At 42.0% G+C, this 22,439-nt stretch overlaps 1 protein-coding gene across 1 annotated transcript; it reads right to left on the bottom strand.

The window, feature by feature from the left end:
* Positions 1-1,013: 1,013 nt before the first annotated feature.
* Positions 1,014-20,477, bottom strand: dpy19l1l (dpy-19-like 1, like (H. sapiens)). Its single transcript, XM_084471388.1, has 22 exons — positions 20,203-20,477; positions 19,718-19,742; positions 19,296-19,383; positions 18,743-18,880; positions 18,309-18,429; positions 15,109-15,202; positions 14,892-14,949; positions 13,510-13,601; positions 12,989-13,088; positions 11,112-11,189; positions 9,716-9,802; positions 8,948-9,007; positions 7,923-8,003; positions 7,515-7,616; positions 6,955-7,026; positions 6,328-6,410; positions 5,840-5,864; positions 5,081-5,200; positions 4,383-4,557; positions 4,017-4,116; positions 3,250-3,375; positions 1,014-2,935 (listed from the first exon to the last, which is right to left on the bottom strand). Exons 1-22 carry the CDS (start codon positions 20,417-20,419, stop codon positions 2,782-2,784), a joined length of 2,196 nt encoding a protein of 731 aa, XP_084327514.1. The 5' UTR covers positions 20,420-20,477; the 3' UTR covers positions 1,014-2,781.
* Between the last annotated feature and the right edge of the window lie 1,962 nt (positions 20,478-22,439).

Here is a 22,439-nt window from a genome sequence, read left to right as displayed (position 1 = left end):
TATGAATAATGGGAAAACATTAGAACAGTGGTAGTCACCGCACTATAGTGCAGTAGACCACAGTGTTAGTGTTAATATCTATATTGACGTGTTAAATGTGGTCCGGTCCTAACTATTATGTTGAACATCCTTAAGTTTAAAAGAAAATACTTACCCTTTCTTATATATATAATGGTTACTCCTTTTTTGTTGATCAAATGGTTTTCTTGGTACATTTTTTTAAGATTACACTTTAAGAAGATGGTTTTTGAATAGGCTGACAATTCACGAAATACATATTTCAGAGGAGCATGAAGAAAAGCTGAAGAAAAATTTCACACATACTATTATGTAAATATACCCACTGGTTTGTGGCAATGCTTACACACATAGCACTCTCTTGGAACTGCAAGCTAACATCTTCATTAATTGTTGAGATTGACAGTGGGACAAGAATATACATTCTTATTTACATTTATCTAAATAAAATACAGGATACACCGACCTAGGATCTTTTACAAAGCGGGAGCTGAAAGGAAAATCTCCCGAATTGCCGAGTTTAGGGTTTTCTTTATTCCGCCTTTTCAACCATATAAATTTGACTACTGAGCTGCCTTACTGATGTGTACGATAACACCACGGGTATTTGAAAATTAGGCTTCCACAAAAATGTTTGCAAATTAGGCCTACTCAAAAGGGGTTCATTTATTATTTGACCTACCTTTCCCTGTTTGAAAAAATTAAATGGTTTTAAACTATGGCACGGACCGCAGATATTACATGCTTTTATATGCTCCCTCTATTGCATGTATCCCTAATGTCATGTTAATGGTGACCAGTAGATGGGGACAATGAACAGAAACGTGCCTTGTTTATCAGAAGAAAAAAATACAGATAGCGTACTGATATACTGTAGTATGGTTTTAGGACAGTCGGTTTTTTTAATCATGTGTGCTGTTGATGAGGCGTTTAAAAAAATCAAGCCATTAACTTAATTAAAAGAAATTCTGAACAATTTCAATTTCTTAATAAAAACATTTTTATTCATTTAAAATGCAGACAAAAATAGACACATTATAAAAAGACATTGGGAACAAAGCCTGCCATGGACTGTATAAAATACAGTCAGCAACGTCACAGTCTCACTCATCAAAGGGCAAAGTAACTGATGACAGAGCATGAATTAAAACCTATGGTAATGAATGAACAAAGATAAAAAGATAACTTTGTTGAAACACCACCTCAGGTCTTACATCTACTCATACTAATACTATTTTGTTCTTTTCATATAATGTACTTTTGAATGTAAACTGTGAAAATGTTTACCACGAAAGAGTAGCAGGTGTTTTTCCCTCAGGCTCACTTAAACTGTGCCTTTACACCATGGGTCACGCAATATAACATACCAACACAGAAATTTAAAATAAAATAAAATCTTGGTCCCGAGAATGTAGAGTTAAATACTGTCACCAAGAAAAGAGATCACAGTTTTCATAGCATTAAGGCTTGTGACTAACAGGTGCTCCCACTGGTTACGATGCTGGCCTCCTTTCCCCTCCCCTAGGCCAAATCAATCGAGAAGCTAGCGATGGTGGGGGCTTTGAAAGAAAACAAGATTGGCAATTTGCTGTTGTGGGACGCAGCCATCCTGCAACCCTAATCCAAATACATCACAGGTAAACCAAGCCAATGCAATGACTCATGACTCAATGGCTCATGTTCTAACATATGGCACAGGGGCTGTGGACTAAATCTTAAGTGTTGTAGTGCATTTCTAATACTGAGTCCCTAAATGAATAACTAATACTAAATGACAGCAGAACATAGTCACAAAATGACTATGTTGTGAATGCCACCAAAACCCACCTATTTAACTCAGCTGGAAAGGCCACGTTTGACGGACCAAAGCTACACTTTTTGGCAAAGGGTGCTCCGTAGAAAGCAAAAATAATATTATTATGCTGGGCTTCAAGTGTAAACAAAGGTTGCTTCAATTTAAGGAATTAAATGCTACCGACCAACAAAACAAAAACCTAGGGAGAAAATGACGACTTTCTATTGTTAGATGAATATCAATAACCCTACAATTTATACTAATTGAACAATACAGAAAATAAATAACAATGTGTTCCATTGGGAACCTATAAAGCCTCTAGACATACTAACTATAAAGATTGGCACTAATTCTGCTAAAAGAAGATCTACATTAGTGAATCTGGCCTAGAGGGAGCTTAATGGAGTACCATGTGATCACACTTGTGTGTAGCTGGCCTGATTGATATGCGGTCCGTAAAATACTTAGAAAACACTTGGCAACACCAGCATCTGCTCACGCAACTGTTGTAAAGGCTCTTAAAACGAACATACTTGGAAAGGTTGATATATTGACTGAAGTGAACCTCTTCAACAGCTCATTTACACACTTACATACACGGTTCATTTACATCCAAACGCTAAGTTACAGAATAAAACACTGCAATTCAACTGTACCGCAAATCAATGAAAACATGTTCTCCAAATAAGCCTTCAGAGAACGCGAATTCAGCAAAAGCGGGACCATGGGTGAAATTAGAGGTTCTTCAACACTGGAACCACTGGCCATGTGAGGAGCATCCACTGGTAGTGGAGGATCCATCCTGGACCAACCCGACTTAGTCCTCCTCATTGGATATAAACATCAACACTGGTTTGGGCTTGGGGTAGTAGGTCACTCCCAGACAGAGAGTTTGGGACCCACAGGGGGAGATATATACGGTATATACCAATACAAAGAAGAAAAACACACACAAAGGAAGATAGCCGTTATCTGGGCACTTTGAGGACCTTGTAGACGTTGTTGTGGAAGACGGTGGAGAAGTAAGGCCGGGCGTCTTTGTTCACCAGACTGCAGAAAGGGACCTTGCCGGTGTTCTGGGGGTCCTCCACGTCCCAGATCTCTGGCATGCTGCAGCCGGGCCTGGCACACACACACACACACACACACACACACACACACACACACACACACACACACACACACACACACACACACACACACACACACACACACACACACACACACACACACAGGGGAGAGGAGGGAGGACAGGAGGAGGGATATTTACAGAGAAATGATGGGATGGTCTAGGTCTGCGCTGGTCCGTATGCAGACGGTGGTTCATTCTGTGAATGTGGAGCCACAGTGGTTTGCTCATGGATCAACTCTAGGTCCACAAAATGGCTTTTGGGAACATCAACCTCTCTTGCAGATCTTTTGTGTGTGTCTCATACCTGGTCCTCCTTGTGCACCAGGAGTCCTCCAGCACAAAGTAGTGGACCCCGAGTTGCTTGAGGTTGCTCTTGACTGTCTCCCCGGACATGCGGCTATACATCGAGTACACCAGCTTGGTCCTCTCTCTGCGCGCGCGCGCACACACACACACACACACACACACACACACACACACACACACACACACACACACACACACACACACACACACACACACACACACACACACACACACACACACACACACACACACACACACACACACACTAACCTTATGGGGATGTCTGCCATTAAGCATCACAGTAATTTCTTGTCTTGTTGATGGAATAACTTCTAATAATAATAACTTACTCTTCTAAGTTAACTGTTAATAAGTATTTTACAGAAATATAGGAGTAAACTCTGCCTTTTGTCCATACATTTCTGAAAACTGCCAAACTCAGAACTAAGCAAAACAAGGCTTCACTGTAGAGCTTTGGAATCAAATATTTGGACAGGGGATGGTTTGTAGATAACCTACCACAACAAAAACAAAGGCTACAGTGCTAGCTGAACTTAGCCTGGAAATGCTACAGTGGTATTCGATCAAAGCCCTGGCTATACTACAGTGCTAGCTGACGTTAGCCCTAGTAATAATGCTTCAGTGCACTGCTAGCTGACCAAAGCCCTAGTTATACTACAGTGCTAGCTGTCTTTAGCCCTGGTGATGCTACAGTGCACTGCTAGCTAACCTTAGTTTTCTGGTTTTGCTACAGTGCTGGCCTACCTTAGCCCGGCATCCTCATAGTGTGGGTGGTTAACGATGGCCCTGCCGGTCGATAGCTTTACACTGGCCATCGTGGGCATTGCTCCAGCAAACACTGCATCTGTAGACAGACGGTGGGAGAGATTCAAGGACAGTGTTAGTTGTGGTAAGGGAGGTGGCAAGGGAAGAGTAAGAGATATAGAGCAGGGGCAGAGTGACAGATAGAGAGGGAGGGAGGTAGGGAGAGAGAGCTAAAATACCTACAATGTAACTACTTTTTTGCAATATAGCTACTACAATGTCTAATTTACCAAAGCCCCACTACAAAGCAGAAAACACTGCTGCAACAGTGTGGGCACCACCAGCCCCATCAGCAGCAGTACCCACCGGGCTTGGTGTTGCCCTGGATCCAGTCGAGCAGCTCCTCCTGGGGCATGTTGCTAAACTCCCCCATGATCCCCCACTGGGCCTGCAGGTTGGCAACGCCCTGTACGGCCATGACGGACAGAAAGGCAAACACCACCACCTGGAGCCTGGACCTCTCCCCCACCCAGCTGAACAACTGGAGGGAGAGAGGGAGGGGAAGAAGGAGAGAGGGAGATAAAAAGCGAAAGAGACAGAGACACAGATATAGAGAAAGAGAGGGAGGATAGGTAGAAAGAGAGGGAGGAAGAGGTAGAAAAGAGAGGAGTATGGGAGAGAGAGGAAGAGAGAGGGGGGAGTGACACAGAGGAAGAGAGAGAAAGGGCCGTGGAGAGGAAGTGAGTGGCGGGGGAGTGAAAAAGAGGAAGAGAGTGAAAGGGGAGTGGAGAGGGAGAGAGGAGGGGCGTGACAAAGAGGGAGAGAGAAAAAGGGAAGTGGAGAGGGAGAGAGGTGGATGGGGAGTGACACAGAGCAAGAGAGAGAGAAAGAGAGTGAGAAAGTGACAGAGACGCAGAGAAAAGCGAGAGGGGAGCAACAATAAAACACTCAATAATTCCATTTGACTACAAATACGTTCACATTGAGAAGTGAGAATAACAATGCATAACTATATTCATTCATTCAAAAATCACAATAAAACAAAAACAGACTAAATCGGTCACCTGCTTGGAGCAAATGAGGGCGGCCATGATGCACATGTGAGGGGTGAGGAAGAGCTTGAGACGCATGATTAGGACGGCCAGCAGGGAGAACGCCACCAGCTGAAGACCGTGGTACACCAGCTGGAGGAGCAGACACCAAATGCAGACAGCAGACAGTGATTCATAACAATAATAATCTTTAACATTGCATTTGTGCAACACCCGTTCCAAGCCACACAATAAACTCTGCAGTGTGTGTGTGTGTGTGTGTGTGTGTGTGTGTGAGTGTGTGTGTGAGTGTGTGCGTGCATGTATATGTATGTGTGCACATATTTGTGTTTGCACTTGTTTGTGTGTGCGTGTACAAGATAACTCAACAGCGCAATAGAGCCATAGAAAGGGGGGGGGCGTGATGAATAGATAAGAAAGCAATAAATAGAGAGTATGGAGAGAGCAAGTGATAAAAAGAGACAGAGACAGAGAGACACGTGGCAGCCATATGACTCACGAGAGATAGCATTGAAAAAATAAGCGATAAAGAGAAAAAAAGACTAAATAAAAGGCGGTTTGGGGTTTGGGATTGAATTCCAGGGCAAGAGAAACATTGGCTTTCATTTCCCAGTGGAGAACCAAGAGAAGGGAGCCAGAGGATGAGCCGGCAGCTACAGAAGCATTCACTCACAGGAAGGCACAAGGACGAGAACACGGCTGCTGCTGCTGTTTCCGCTCACTAATACCTTGCAGAGATAGAGAGAGATAGGGCAGTGTGCGCTCGCTCACCTCTCCTTTGGCTATCAGTTCCGGTCTGGAAGAAGCAAAATAGAACAGAATGAGTTTGGGTCGCTGAGGCAGAAAACAGCCCTGCTATCTCTGGGCACAGTGCCTAGAGACTAATACATTACGGGGAAAATTTTTACATGTTTAAAGTAATGCCGTAGGTCACCGCGTCGAAATGTTAAAGATAAGACTGTGAGACAGAGTTTTGCAAGGTTTCCAGACTGCATAGATATATTCAGACTGTGTATTCTAACTGTACAAGGACACCCAGCTTCCCTTCCAATACTTTGGCATCCACCTTACTGTCAAGGTCCAAAAATGTACTTTTTAACTAAAAGTGAAAGAATCTAATGTCCATGCAATTCTTTTGACAGCAACCAAGGATTTGTACCTGCCAAATGGTCAAATCAAAAGGTGTTTACTTTGGACCCTGGTTGCATCACTCAAATGTAGAGTGAACAAATAGCACAAGCAGTGTAACGGACACTCACTCCTCTTCCTCAAGCTCACTCTCAGACTTGGAGGTGTTGGCCACGTCTCCATGGACCAGGAAGTGATACACATCCTGTATCGTCTAAAGAGGGACATAAACAAATAGGTTTAGATTGTCATTGTATTTTTGACCACTTCAACAGTTGTGTTGCTAATTTCACGTGCTCTGGCAATGCTAATTTACTTTTCCCAGACTTAGAAATTAATTTGAATTGAGAGAAAAAGAGAGAGAGACAGAGAGAGAAAGACATCACGTTAAATTAACAATGGTATGCATCAGCAATCTCCCCTTTGGCTCTGCATGTCGGATTCTACAACAAACTGGCCCCAGTTCTGTTTCTAATTTCATTGCAGATCATCTGCAACACGTGCAACACTGGCCTCAGCTTGGCTGCAGTTGTCAAGCTGTCGTTTTGTGAAAATTGACAAGGCAGTAGGTGACACGGGTATATTTTTAGCTTCATGTATTATTCATGAATTCATGGAACATCCAGCTTTTTTTTGTTTATTAATGACATGCAAATAAGACACTAATTAAGCGTTGGTATCTGTGCTTTGTGTGTGTGTGTATGTGTGTGTGTATGTGTATGTGTATGTGTGTGTGTGTGTGTGTGTGTGTGTGTTACCCGTGCAGCGATGAGCACGAGCACCAACACGTTGATTGGGAGCAGCAGGGTCTTGATGTAGCGCAGCGGGGTCTGAGACAGACGGGGACAGGTGTAAGTAGTGGCTCAAATATGGATGCGGAACAGAACAACAAGCTAACTTTTGTCTGGATGAATTATATATGCAGGCAGAATCTAAAGTCACAAAGAGCAACAGTATATAGTCCATAACCTTTACTAAATGAGATGCACGCACACACACAAACAAACACAGCGGTCAAGGGCCTGTTAGCGCCCTGCTACTAAACAGCAGGTCGCTGGGCTCTGAATGGCTGACATTTCACCAGGACACAGAGTGACATTTACGATGTCACCATATTTTCCCACCCCGTGCTAAACATGATAACACATGAAGTATCCTTTTTCGCTTGCCTTTAAAAAAAACATACAGAACCATACAATACTTTTTTTAATGCAATAAAAACTATACAAATAAAAAAGGGTACAAAATGTACCCTTCTTTTTAATGTTATTGATTAACTAAATAAACAGTACAAAACATAAAATGTATTAAACACTACCTCCAACTCCATGAAGTCAAACTCAGCGGCGCAGGTGTACATTAGCGTGTGGAAGTCTTGGTAGCTGGTGAACTTAGACTTGATCAGGCCGCTGATGTGAGCCTACAGGAACACAGGGAACACGTCACAGCTCGACCCCACGCCTCACCCGGGCTCAACACTGAGGGTGAGGTCATCTCACTTAGTGGACGCCTCCATCAGAAACAACATACAAGTGACAAATGTAAATACAGAAACATATGGATCAGATATTCTGAGCGGGATGCCTCCCTGACGACCATACTTTAATATATCATGTATAGCAAAAGATGAATATAGAAAAGTATGCAGGCCACTGCTTTACATTCGCAATATCATTCTCTCCCTCAGCCTAATGCAACTAACTTCATCAAAGCAACAATGGCTTACGTCATCGGAGGATCCCAGCACGGTGGACAACAGGAACTTGAGCACCAATGTGAAGCCCACCCAAGCCAGGCCCTGCATGGACTGGGGGGGGGGGGGGGGGTGGAGAAGGTGGAGGGTTATAAGGAGAAAAACCTACATTGGCATTATACACTTGAGGGTTATCATTTCCTTTGGATCACACTGCTGATCTGCTTGTGGCTGGCCAACCAAAAATAGGCAGACTATATCCATATCAAAACACGCATCAGTCTCTATCGACAAACAGATCTTAAAAGCATACAGGAGCTGTCATGCTTACAAGTCATTTCTCCCGCTGCAGAGTAGACATTTCAACACTGTGTATTTATGTTATTATGTTTATCGAGTCAACGGATGTGATGAAGCTTTTAGTACTTCCACTACTGATGACAGTTTTAGCACCTACTCCATCTTTACAAGTGCTTGCCATTTATGACAAATCACAGGTACAGATATCGCTGCCGAGGTGATGAATCGGTTGATGCAGCAGAAGCCTTTCTACTCGCACAGCCTTGCATTACTCCGACTACCTTTCATAAACAAAAGTGTTTGCCAAGCCATCAGGAATCATTCTTCAGTTTTTGTATAAATAAACCAATAAAAAATGAGCACCATCACTCATAATATAGAGTTGCACCCAGCCGCTGCAAGTCTCAGACATCACAGAGAGGAATGAAAAAAGTGATATTAATAAAATGAATCATTCAAACCAACTTGGATTTATATCCAAATGTTCGCAATGACTAACGGTTCACAACGGCCAGCGTTGGGCGGATAGATATCATATCATGGGTGTGGTCAGCTTGAAATCCTCTAAACAGCTGCAGTGACAGACAGAAAAAACAACCTTTCCACTGTTTTGCCAAATGCACCAACTCCCAAAGTGAAGCATACAACTATCAAGTATAAGTTCCTCAATGGACACAGTGTTTTCCATGACCTGCATTTTAAGATGAAGAACCATTCAATTCAGCAAATTTTTCAGTTACATGACAAGCAGGGCGTACCCAAGTGATGATCCCGGGTCTGCAGACTGCTGTGAAACTGTCCTTAAATGCGATGATGGCCTGCCAAGACAACAACATACCATCCAAACAATTAAATCCGCTGAATCACAACAAAAGATAAAAACACAAGGAATATCCTATACACCCAATGTATAATAAGTTAAGTTAAGAAGCGGCAGAATGGCCATAAAGCAAAGATCAGACTATGAGCTATAGTTTTCTTTGCAGGGGAGTGAGGCTTTAGGCTTGTCAGTCGTTCTTTGGGTTCTTCGACAGAGTTTACTGAATAGTGTTGAAATGTGAAGGACAAGGCTAAGTTAATGAAAATCCTTTGAGACGGGCGTGTATGTTGGTGGCTAATGGCCTCAGAGGACTTTGAATCTGTCTGCAAAATTGTCTGTTGTAGATGTCAACACACACACACACACACACACACACACACACACCCCCCCCCCCCCCCCCCCCCCTCAGGGAAGCAGAGCACTGACTCACTATATACTGTTGCTCTTTGTGACTTTAGATTCTGCCTGCATATATAATTCATCCAGACAAAAGTTAGCTTGTTGTTCTGTTCCGCATCCATATATATGTTGAGCCACTACTTACACCTGTCCCCGTCTGTCTCAGACTCCGCTGCGCTACATCAAGACCCTGCTGCTCCCAATCAACGTGTTGGTGCTCGTGCTCATCACTGCACGGGTAACACACACACACACACACACACACACACACACAACCCCCCCTCGGGGAAGCAGAGCACTGACTCACCCAGATGGAGAGCAGAGAGGAGGCGTAGAAGGAGGTGAGCAACATGGAGTTGCCAAACATCAGGAGGAAACACACGGCAAGAGCGATCTGCAGAAGGCAACCAGGGAGAGACGGAGAGAGAACGATGTGTCAGTCAACCGCAGTCTGCTTTGCCTCCCAGTGGTGTGGAAACCACCAGCTTCACACTGGGATGCTGAATCCAGTCGTTAGGCAGCTCATCTGTGTAATGACAATGACACCAGAGGGAGGAAACAAACAAACCACATCTACTTTGTTATGACAAAAGCGTGTCCCTATTGTTGCTGCCGGAGAGGCATATTTCTCTCTCACACACACAAACATACATACATACACACACACACACTCAAGAGATCAGACAAAACAAGCCCTGCATAATTTGTCAGAAATATTCATCTCTCACAGGACTTAAACAGTCGCATAGCAACGATCCCTAGTAGATTCGCCCCTCAAGAGTTGAAACAGAGGAATCTTGTTGTTAGTATGCAAGTTAGTCAATCATTAAGGGAGAGGGAGGGGTTGTATGAAATATTGTCATCAATAATTAGAAGAGACCAAAAGTGATGAAAAACTAAGCGTTCACCAAGACTGAGCGTAGCTATGTTAAAAAGGAGCAACGGCTGTGCGTTCATACGGTGGGCCAACTCAACTGAAGATTTGGCAGCCACGTAGGTCACAGGGGAAACCCATGCTTCTGCCTGGCTGCATTTGTTATTCATGGAAATACAGACACACACGCGTGCACAGGAATCACCACTGCCAAGCCGTTTGAATTATGCACTGCCTGCATGCCCTCCCCTGGACTAAGATCTCCACCATCTCTGGATGACTTTCTTATCGCTGGGGCTCCAAGCCTCTGGCTTCCACACCCTGGCTCCTAGCCCAGCATGCAGAGGAGGATTAGGGGCAAAGGAATGTGGAGGAGATGCTTGGATCGTCCCTCGTTCACAAACACATACAGACCTCATATAGACGACACACAAAACGTGATACACAAAGGCTTCCATGAGACTGGAAAGAAAATCTCAAACGCTTTGCGTCATGTTGCTTCCAATTTACACGTCTTAAAAACAAAACAAAAAAAAAAATTTAAACAACTTTTAAAAAATATATATCGTCATGAAAATGTTTTTTGCTGAACTGAAAAGACGACCCTTTGCTGAGCAGTGTTGAAATTGAGGAACAGATGTGGTGAAACCATGGAAATAGAGCTAGAGGGAGCAGAGTGAACCAAGCTGTTGGGTTTGTTTGTTTTAAAGATTCATCTGCAGTGTGCTTTATAAATCAATGAATGCAGCTTTGGGTCATTCCAACTGTATTTTGGACGTGGTTGTTCTTCTTTCAATTAGTTTCCCAGTGCAGGCGTACAGTCTCCTACCATGTGGGTCACCAGGATGGACTGCAGCTTGGTGGGGCTGAGGTAGCCAAGTATGTAGGAGGCAAACAGAGAGGCCACCTGGACAGAACAAAGAAGCACAACCGAAAATCAGCTCAGGACAAACATTGGCTCAAAGTACAAATCCATGGCTAGTAGCAATGATATCCTGCCACCATTGAGACTTGTGTCTCAATGGTATGAGGTTAGGCAGTGTGGATACGGTCAATACGGGGCAGATATTAACTGCAAGGTATCATCACACTAGGACTGGACATCCAGTATACTCTAGGACAAGTTAAATGTATTGCTATGATTACCATTAAGCTCTCCAGTTTTGCTTCAATAGTAAAAAAACAGTAGTAAAAACAGCAGTAAAAACAGTCCAGTACAATAAGTTTGTATTATGGGCATGATAAATGGAAAAACGCTGCAATTTATTCGAAACACTAATGGATGGTTTAATGTACCAGCCAGCTACTTCAGATGGCACACGCTAGGGGTGTACGGTATAGAAAGTACACCGGTGTGAATTTGCGCTACGGTATGGATTTTTACTATACCGTGAGACCGGTGTGACCGTAAGTAACGTAAATACAGTAACGTAACTTATTTTTCATGTGAAAAGTAAAGTTATGCGAAACTACTGCAAATATGGTAACGAAACGTAGTTCCTTTTTTCAATTCGGCGCAACGTTATTTTTCCCAGGGACTGATTTGACAGCGATACTGCCTTCTCAGGCAGTATGCTATTGCGCAAGCACGCAGGCACGCAATAGTCCCTTCATGAGCTCTCATTCACCGTACGAGACAGACGCTGGTAGCGTGAAGCTGTCTCTGCATCTCAGACATCGCTTCCGCAGGTATTTTCCAAAGCCAGTCCTTACGACAAATAAAGCCAGCGGTGTTATTTGTATAAAGCCAGCAAGATAACAAACGCCGTCACTGTTTACCTGTGTAAGGACATGGTTCCCTTTCAAAATGTTGAAAGAGACGATCAAAACACTCGATCCCAGGTACGCGTTATCTGCCCGCACACACTTCAGCCAAATTGAGATGCCAAAACTATACGGCAAGGTCCGCGACCAAGAAATTAAAGAAATCCATACTATCCATACTGGAAGTAACTTAAAAAAAAAGAAAAGATTTAGCATTTTTTTCTATTGCAGTTTTGCTCAATAAATGTTCTTAAAATACTTCTGTAGGCCTACTATGTGAAGTATTTCCTAATAATACAAAAATAGCTGCCTAACCAGTATTTTACCCTTTCAGAAGCATTTATATCGAAATTAGAATATAAAATTAACATACCGTGACGTAATACCGTACCGTCTATGTCTCCAATCATACCGTGATATCAATTTTAGTCCATACCGTACAGCCCTAGCACACGCTTTTGAATTGATTCCTGAGCTATTTCAGCAGCAAATTTAGATTGGCCAGTTGCACACTCGGCAGGCCTCAACAGGCACCCACGAGTGCTGCCATGCACTCCCAGTGCGATCACTGGGATTAAACCTGGATTATACTATACTATACTACTATACCGCACGGCCAGCCCGGGTCGCAAGGACATGAGCTGATGCGGAAAATGGACAGGCAAATTGTTTGGAGCTTTGATACATTTCTATAGAGTTTCCTCCATGCAGCGAATGGTCTACAGGAAAATGAACGCTACCATACGGCCATTAAATAGGCAAGGGAAGACAAGGGGGGGTGGGGGTTACATTCTCGAGAGATGGATGAAGCAGCAGCTCCTAAGAATTCTCCATGGCGGCGCGACGTCTGCATAAAGCAGTCGTCGGAGCGAAAAAGGCCAAAAGATGGGGAGCGTGTTGTTCTGTGTCACTTTGACTCGCATCAAACTAAAACATCGGTACCTGGGTGAGCAGCACGAACTGGGCAAACTGCCAGGGAAGCATGAAGCACAGTGTGGAGACCCCCAGGGCCACCATGGATGTTCTACTAGGGCTCTTTGTCCTGGACCCATGGGACAGCACACACACACACACACACACACACACACACACACACACACACACACACACACACACACACACACACACACACACACACACACACACACACACACACACGTTAAAAATGTTCACATGCTCATGACTGTTGGACACACATACAACGTGCATACACATAATGTGCATGCGCACACAGCATGTACAGAGTTCATCCATTCAGTGCAATCCAAGGCCGGCATCTATGCAGCGCAGTCTTAAGAAGCCAAAGCGGTGACCGAAAATATCCATGACCAAATCCCTTAAGATAACATAAAGGGCTTCTGAGGAGAAAAAATAATCCAGACTATTTCAGATTTTTCTGAATATGTTATTTCTGTTCTTTAGTTAAAATACACACATACACACCCAAAAAGACCCACTTTTACCGTAGGATGTAGGTGAGCAGCAGCATCTGCATGACCAGGAAGGGATACGCAAAGCTCTCCCTCAGAGGTGGGGTCCACATCACACGAGTGCTCTGGGAACGCGCACGCGCGCGCGCACACACACACACACACACACACACACACACACACACACACACACACACACACACACACACACACACACACACACACACACACACACACACACACACACACACACACACACACACACACACACACAATGTAGAATAGACAGAAGCTCATGATCCCTGATTTGGATCGCTCTGAATGGAGATGGAAGCTTAGAGTGAGGACGTATAAATACACAAAATGCAAAGCCGAAAATAAAGAAAGAGTAAAGACGAAAATGATAAAGGCAGTATCTTTTCACCCAGTAGTGAAAGACAACTTGCTCAAGGATGCCTACTGTTAGGCTACAGACATTAGGATTCAAACCCAGTACTGTTAGGATTATACAAATAGACATATACATGGATTGGTTATTATAAAAAAATGATGACGAATGATTTAACCTTGCTGAAAAAAGAATATGCAAATGGTTGAGATTTCCATATCACATTATCAGCAACAATGGAATTAGAGGTGTATTGGGATGCTTAAATGGGATTCCAAACTTGACTGTAGAGGAGGAGAGCAAACCTCTGCATTACAACTGCTTTTCAAGGACAAGCAATTATTCTTTAAGGGGAGTCATGGTCTGTCCTGCTAAGTCAATGCAAATTCAGTTGGAAGTAATGTTATTAGGTTTATCAGTTTATCACTTAAAAACAAGGTGCATCTGTATTTTGTCATCCAAGAGCAAAATGAATACGCTTAATTTGCAGTGACACAAATTGAGGCATTCATGATGGAGCAAAATAGACTGGAAGATCAGAAACTTTCTCTGAAGGAGATCCGCACAGAAAGCAGAAGTAGACAGATTAAGCAGCTAGTTGTGCGTAATGTCTGATCATATGACAGTATGTTATTACACTACCCACTCATCAAACATGTTGTAAAAATGTTTTCTTTTCAAGTATGGAGAGGACTACAAGCTACTTTTGTGTTGCTACCCTACAGTAAACGAACAGTGGGGTGCACACAGACACTCACAATCAGCACCAGGGAGGTTAGCATATGCTTGGACTAGACCACTAAGGATATAGCTGTCAAAAATTAATGGATGTGTGGGTTGGCAAGGCAATCACAAACGCATTTCATACACATACAGACATCTAAATGTGTGGAAAGCCAGTGTTTATTTCTCACCAAGCAAAATACAGAATTTCCGTCTGGTTTACAGGAGGTGTGCGGGTTTGTGTTGCTGCACTGATTTATCTTTGTGTGCGTGTGCATGTGTGCTTGTACGTGTGTGCGCTCACTTCTCCGTGGTTGAAGAAGAAACACACAGTGGTGACCAGGCCTCCCAAGCGACTTCCACTGGGGAGGCAGAAGAAAGACAGGAAACACAAGGACAACAACATCAGCGTTTACCTTTTCCCCTTGCATACATATTTGAATCCCTCAAACAGTTCTATCCACTGAATGCAAAGTTAAATGTTATATTTTGTAGGTAGGTGAAAGGTCAAGGGAAGATACCTGAGGTATGCGCCATATATGAAGAACAAGCTCATCATGAAGCCGTTCAGGAGGAACACAAAGGTCACATAAAAGTATGCTGGGTCGCCCAGGCCTAGAGGATGGGACACACACACACACACACACACACACACACACACACACACACACACACACACACACACACACACACACACACACACACACACACACACACACACACACACACACACACACACACACACACAGTTCTACTACTGTTGCAAAGAAAGGAGCAATTTTGACAGAAATGAATAATAAGGTTTGCATACTGACAAATCTTTAACATTACAGCAGATTTTTTAACCCATGAGGTGAGTCATGTGTTGTATGACTCCTAAAGCGCCTGCTAAAAACACCTATAAAAACCTATGTTATTCTAGGATAACCTGAGGGTTTTCTGAAAAAATACTAAGAATTGTCAACGTCTACCAAAACCTTAATATCTAAGCCTCTGTAGCACATAGACAAATGAAATGAATGACATTTTAAAGGTAAGAATCACAGGTTTTATTAAAACATGCTCCCTTAGCACTAACATAGCAACACATTTTTCTAAAAATCCTCAAAATCAGATGGGGAAGAAAAAATATATAAATAAATTGTATAAAATATAACAAATAACATTTTAAACATACCAAACATGCCATCACACAGACCAAGGCACCTTGGTATGAGAGAGAGGTGGGGAAGGAGTGGGGAGGGGTGGGGAAAGTCCTGAGGTGGAACGTGGAACAGTCTCAGTCTCTGAGCTCCATGGCTCACATCTCTCATCTATGGCTGTTGAACAGCATTATCCTCACACATACAGACAGACACACTAACTGACTCACATAGACACACACACACACACATATATTTTCTATACTACAAAACATTGTGCTGTGTTTAGCCACAGAAATACCCCAGAAAATTGTAGCTTGTGTGGCCAAGCTACTTGATCAATAAAGGAGTTAGGCTATTAAAAAGTTACTTGATTCAGGATATGGTGAAGCTACCACCAAGCTACTGAGGATTGTAGTCAGTTACTAGCTTTGCTACAAGTAGTGAAGCTACTGCCAAACACTGCTATTTATTATGCTATTTATTCATTATGCCATTATTGTATTTATAGTAGCAGTAGGCTATAGCACCACTATCATTACTGGCCATGAGTGAGACTTCAGTGCACTAACGCTACCGCGAGTAAGAGAAGGGAACGGAACACGGAAGAAACACGTGCAACACGCGCAAGAAAACAACACACAGATCATCCGGTACATCACAATCATCCTCTACCTCCTCCTCCTTCTCAAACGCCTCACTCTCTCCTAACTCGATGTCACTGCCCTCGCTGTCAAAATCCTCCTCTGTCGTAGCCATCTCGCCTCTCTCCAAAAGACAACAACAATAAACGCACGTGTATGTCTGACTGATCAACGTGATTTCCGGCGAACCACACAACATTTGGGTGGTCACGTGGTTTTAAAAAAATCAACCCACCTCATGTGTATTTGAACCAATGACATGTGCATTCTATGCTGCAAATCAACAATGCTGCGCCACGCAGATGCCGGCACGAGATTCAGAGTTGCGCAATGTTGCGGTGTGCAGCATCCAGTACAAATGGGTTGAATGCACACATATCACCATTGCACAACAGATTGATTCTGTCCCTTACTGTTAACCTTGGATATTTGGATTTGCTCCATGCCATTTATCTCAAATGTATGGCCCTTAATGTAATGTTACTTGTGGCATTATGTATTTTGGAACTAAATTGTGTTAACTTGATAACATTTATTATATTATTTTTATTATAGACACATTTCTAGCTGTACGGCTACTGCACCTTACTGCTCTTTTACAATTTGATTATTTATTTGTTTATTTTGCACTCTATGCTCCGTTCCTTCTCTGTACTGCAAATGCTGAACAGTTATTTCCCTCTGGATAAATATTTTATCTTAAACATCAGGCCACCAGGAAGCCAGGTTCTCGCTTATTACGAGAGTAGGCCAGGTTTAACCACAAAACAAACACCCACCCCCACAGTGTGCGATTCTTAAACGTTATGGTGTTTGAACAAGCAATGATCTCCTAATATCACACCCTGCAATGTCTAATGCAGCGTGACTTGCATGCTAATGGAGTTTAACAACAGCAAGGAGACCTGCGTCAGGTTATTAAACACTAAAGTGTGAGACTGTGTTGTGAGATCGCTACTGCCAAGAATGGGACAAGGCTCAACAATCGAAAGAGAAAATCCTGTGCCTTTCTTTACACTTATACTAAAGGCCTTTCATTTTCAATGTTAACAGTTTATTCTGTCCACACCTTCCATTCTTCATATATCCTTCATCCATCCACAAAGAATGAGATGATAAAGATGGAAATAAATAACATGCATAAGAATATAGTTAGAAGAATGACAGTATAAAGATAAAGACTTAATATTCTCAGTCATCTCTCCATTGTTCTTCAATAGTGATCAGTTTTTATTTAATTTAAGCTTATTTTAGGTTTGTCTTTGATGGAGAGGGTGTTGAAATGGAACACTGAGATAACAAATAAAAAAAACACATTTTTGGTTGAGAGTTTTAGGAAAGAGCGGGGCGTGTTATCCCCATGGTTACGACCCACACCAACTTTATGATATACTGTTTTAGTAACGTCGTTGTGCATGACCGCTTAAATGAGCGATGTAACTACAAGTGTTCAAAAAGCTCAGTCTCTCGGACACCGCAGAGACTGAGGCAAAACAGGATTTGACCCTTTATTCTAAATTGGGGACTTATTTCATAAAATAAGTGATAAACAGTAAACATTTTATCACTGTGATAAACAGTGATAAAATGGCATAGATTACTTACTATGCTGACGATTATTCAAGACAAATGATCAAGTTTAAAATGTGTTTTTGGGTTCGCTGGCTCTTTAAAGGAAGAGCGTTGCACTCAGCTATTTTCTGATAAATGAAGTATTGCTTCATATGCTCGTTCTGCAAAAGAACGCAGTGTGCAACATCAACTCTGTTTTAAACAAAAAGGGTGGACCACCAATTTTTCCCGATCAGACCAATGAAGAAAGCAAATCCCGGACCAATGATGTCACTGGTCCAACTGTGTGTGGGACATGTGTACAAGACAAACACATGAACATGCTGTGTCCGCTGATAAAACAAAAGTGACGACTGCCGATACCTTCGCAGCTGTCAACGGGAGCAAGTCCTTCTCCCCTGTTGATGGACCAGCACATCTTAGTGGGGACGCCGAAGAAGTCCATGAGGCCCGTGTACGTCCTGTACCAGCTGGCCAGGACCACCTATTGGGCAAAGGGGGAGGGATAGAAGGGTAGGTTGTTATTCTTTATTCTGCATAATTTGAATAACAATCCAATATTGGCTTTTTGTTGTGCCGTCTCAGTGGTAATTTTCTTGTGGGTGGTGGCTTCATTGGGGGTGGGTGTTGTTCATTTTGTACTGGGTTACTCTGCTTATTCTTGGCTTATTACGAAATAACCAAATATGGACATATATATACATATATATATATATATATATATATATATATATATAAACGACTATATAACAATGCATATTACACAATAATGTAGACAACATTATGGGCTGAATTACCTCTGGGTATAGATTGAAGCGCTTCAGGGTATTGATGACCAGCGGGTACTCTGTCAGCCGGTCGTTCATGACCAGATGGAGGCCGTTCAGGAAGGAGGGTGCCTCGATGATGGTCTTGTAATAAGAGTAGTAGAGGCCCTGGAACACAAGGAGAAGCAAAGCTGTAGCCAACACACATGGTTACAGCAGATGAGCCGGTGGAAAAGGACTCATAGAAATGGCTAGAAAAAGTAAGAGATAAAGAAAGGAAACTGTGGCAAGAAATGTAATGCGTGAAACATTATATAGATTCAGCAGATACCTACCTATGAAAGTTAAAAGAAATGTGTATAAGCTGTTTTTTTTAAAAGGTCTTGTACCTCACCGTGTACAGGATAATAATCTTGATTATGGTGGGAGAGAAAGCCATGCATAGTAATAAGCTAACCTTATGATGCACTTTGATTAATTGTGGGTGCTGGCAAAAAAATGTATGTAATGTTTGTATTGTTAGTCATTAAAATGGATGAAAAGCCAGAATCAATGATAGTTTGATATATTCTATGCTATTCACCATTTCCGTCCGAAAGGCCATTTCCTTTTCCAGATTAGATAAGTGTGAAAAATGTCTGTCATTTTCAAACAGGAGCGTGAGGTGATACCTAATCACAAAGAGAAGAAAAAACATTTTTATTCAAGTTCACAGTATTGTTGGCCAATACGTTGACAATGTATATGCTATGAAAACGTGAAATACATTTAAGTGATTAAGGTGTCCCCTTGATTACATACACAATAACATCAAATAAATGACATAAAAGTATACATATAGTTACATACTATAACCAATAACACGATAATGTTAAAGCGGAAATATCACACATAAATATAATAGGTTATTACTTCTAATATGGTACATGTCAACCCACACACACACACACACACACACACACACACACACACACACACACACACACACTACATATAATCCCTTACCAGTGGAGAAATCCAGCAAGTGCGGCTGCAAAAGAAGAACATCCTTAGATATTTAATTTGACTGAAAGACTGCAATGACACATTACTAGTGTTTTTTGAACATCTGGCGGTCGGCTCTTAAAATGCTTGCAAGTGGTTTGATGCCGGGTGACATTTTATGGAAATCAGTGCAGATTTTTCTGGGGTTCGTTAAACTCCCGGCAACATGTTAACAACTTTGCAAGAAGGGACGACACACATTGGAAAGCCATGTATGTGACTGACGTCAATGTTGGATAAGTAACGATAGGCGGCTAACCGTAACTTTAGCAACGGTGAAGCTAACTGGCGGTTACGAGTGAGGGCTATAACCCAAGTCACGAGCCGAGTTACACCTCACCCTCGCGCAGTATTCGGCAGTATGTTCAGCAGTACTGTATCCATGGTGCAAGGAAACCGTTAGCGCCTGAGCACCGAGGCTAACTAGCTAGCTAACGATAACTTACCGAGCAGTAGAGTGCCTCCTAGTTTCATGAAAGCACCAGGAGTAAGCCCAAGCTTGGCTCTGCTGGCCGAAATCACATTGGGCAGAAAGCTCCCGAAACCCTTTCCCTCTCTGCCTGCTCGTCTCATATTACTTTTAATAACAAGCGGACTCTTGTCCCGTTCGACCAAGGTCGCTTGGGTTTTCCCGCAGCTCTGTTTTCTGGTTTTAGTCACCATTTTAAAAAGCAGTGTTCAGACAGTGGAGAGGCTCTAGACAGCAGAGCTATGCAAGACACCCCCCTCGGTCTCCAGTGTCGACTGATGAACAGCTTGTGGACAGTCACTACCTGGGTGATGGCGGCATCTCTCGTTTACACACATCTGAGGAAACTTTGCCCTCTTCTGGCTTTCTGGCGCTACTACAGGCCGCTTGCATTTGGTAACCTTAGCAACACAAGGATGTGGGATGGGCATCTGTTGTTTACCGACCTTTTGTTGTCTTATGTTCACACATAGCCGCATCCATTTACCCACGGCCGATATATTTATATAATTTTGACCAAACCAGATTTGCTTTCTCGTTATATGCTACTATTATCATTTAGCCTAATTTAATAATCATATATATTATCAATCATCATATTTTTTGTATATATTAATATTGTATTGAAAAAAAGCGAAGTAAATAATAAACACATTCATCAACTTTAAATATTTGACCTTGTCATTTTAGTTTTGTGGAAACTGTGGTCTAGCCCGACCATGCTCGATTCGTCTCATCGTAACCTATATTGTCAATGGGTAAGTTACGAAATATAAACACTTTCATTCATATAGTGTGCTCTTGTATATATAAATGTTTCATTATCTTGTCATTGCATGATACAGTTGTATTGTGTTAATTGTCTCTGTATATTTTTCATCGTGTTTAATTCTTATGTGAAATGTTTTTTATTTTAATTAATATCACTGCCCTGTGCTTCCTGCCTAATTTTCAATCTGGGAGGCTATATCTTATTTTATTACACCATTGTGTAATCATATTTTAGGCCTACACTTGACGAATACAGCTAATATCCCACAATGCATATTTATTATTTTAAAATATAGATTTGTTAAATTTCCAGCAAATAAAATGTCAAGAAGCAAGCGATTATGTAAAAGGTGTCATTGCTAAATCCGTACTGACTAAAACTTATTAACTACTGAAACAGGCTAGAACTTTAAATGAGTTTCATTACTAGCCAGAAGATGTCATTGTAGGACCATGTTGCACATCCTAGAGTCGCTAAGGCACGCCAACCTCAAGCGTCACGCCTGGACCACATACACGGAAAATTTGGAATGGGAATCAATGAAAAATGTAAAAAAAGAAAGAAAATGTCCTCTGCACAAACCTAAGTCAAAGTAAGGCCTATGGATACTTCAGTTTCAGTCTTTTAATTTTTTGTACTTACAACTGAACATTTTTCAAACAAACACTTTTTAAATGTAGCTCCGTGAACCTCCATGTAACTTTTCAGTTTCTAAGGTCAAGGCGTGACGCAGGAGGTGGGCGTGACTTAGCCGCTCAATATGCGATATAGGTTTACACCAGAGCCATCTAGAGATTGCTCTGGTTTACCCATGCCAATTGACTTTTCAGACTACCACTATATACTATTTTGGAAAGAATGACAATAGTGGTTAAGTGTAGTACAGTGTATATGGTGCATCTGGTGTAGGCTATGCCATCACGCAAGATCTTCTACAATAGGCATTAGGCATTTCTTTAATATGGTGCATTGTCATTTTAACAAGAGACAAAGTTAATGTTTTTTTTTTTAAGAAATTCACCAAACAACAATAATTACAACCAAAATAAGTCAAATTCCCTCAAAATAGTTTGATGCCAGAAATCAATCTCAAACAACTCCCAAACCAAAAAAGGTTTAATAACTTGTCCAATTATTAGGCTAATATATATATTTTTTATCTGATCTTTTCTATGTGCTAGCTTTTGTGTGCTTTTCTTTTGCTAGCCTATCTGTCATTCTGCAGAGGTGAATATTTTACAAACTAATGATTTTTAGTGGCATACTATTATTATCTGACATGCATTATGTCACTTTGAAGATCTGCCTGGGGCCTTCAGCTAAATGTCTTATAAGTTAAATGTAATATGTATAGTTGTATTCCAGTCTCTAAAGCAGGCTGGCCGTTCTCACAAACCCATTGCTGAAATAATACACCTATTTTTTGCTTCTGGAGCGGCCTT

This window comes from Micromesistius poutassou (assembly GCF_964030765.1).
Source record: "Micromesistius poutassou genome assembly, chromosome: 8".
Taxonomy (NCBI): domain Eukaryota; kingdom Metazoa; phylum Chordata; class Actinopteri; order Gadiformes; family Gadidae; genus Micromesistius; species Micromesistius poutassou.
This window is presented reverse-complemented; position numbering and strand designations above follow the sequence as displayed.

Excerpts from the sequence above, each read along its gene's own strand:
- dpy19l1l (XM_084471388.1), bottom strand. The coding sequence starts at position 20,419 with ATGGTGACTAAAACCAGAAAACAGAGCTGCGGGAAAACCCAAGCGACC. Across the intron at positions 13,602-14,891 it reads TCTTCTTCAACCACGGAGAA|AGCACTCGTGTGATGTGGAC; the intron begins GTGAGCGCACAC and ends GCGCGTTCCCAG. Across the intron at positions 4,558-5,080 it reads CCCTCATTTGCTCCAAGCAG|TTGTTCAGCTGGGTGGGGGA; the intron begins GTGACCGATTTA and ends CTCTCCCTCCAG.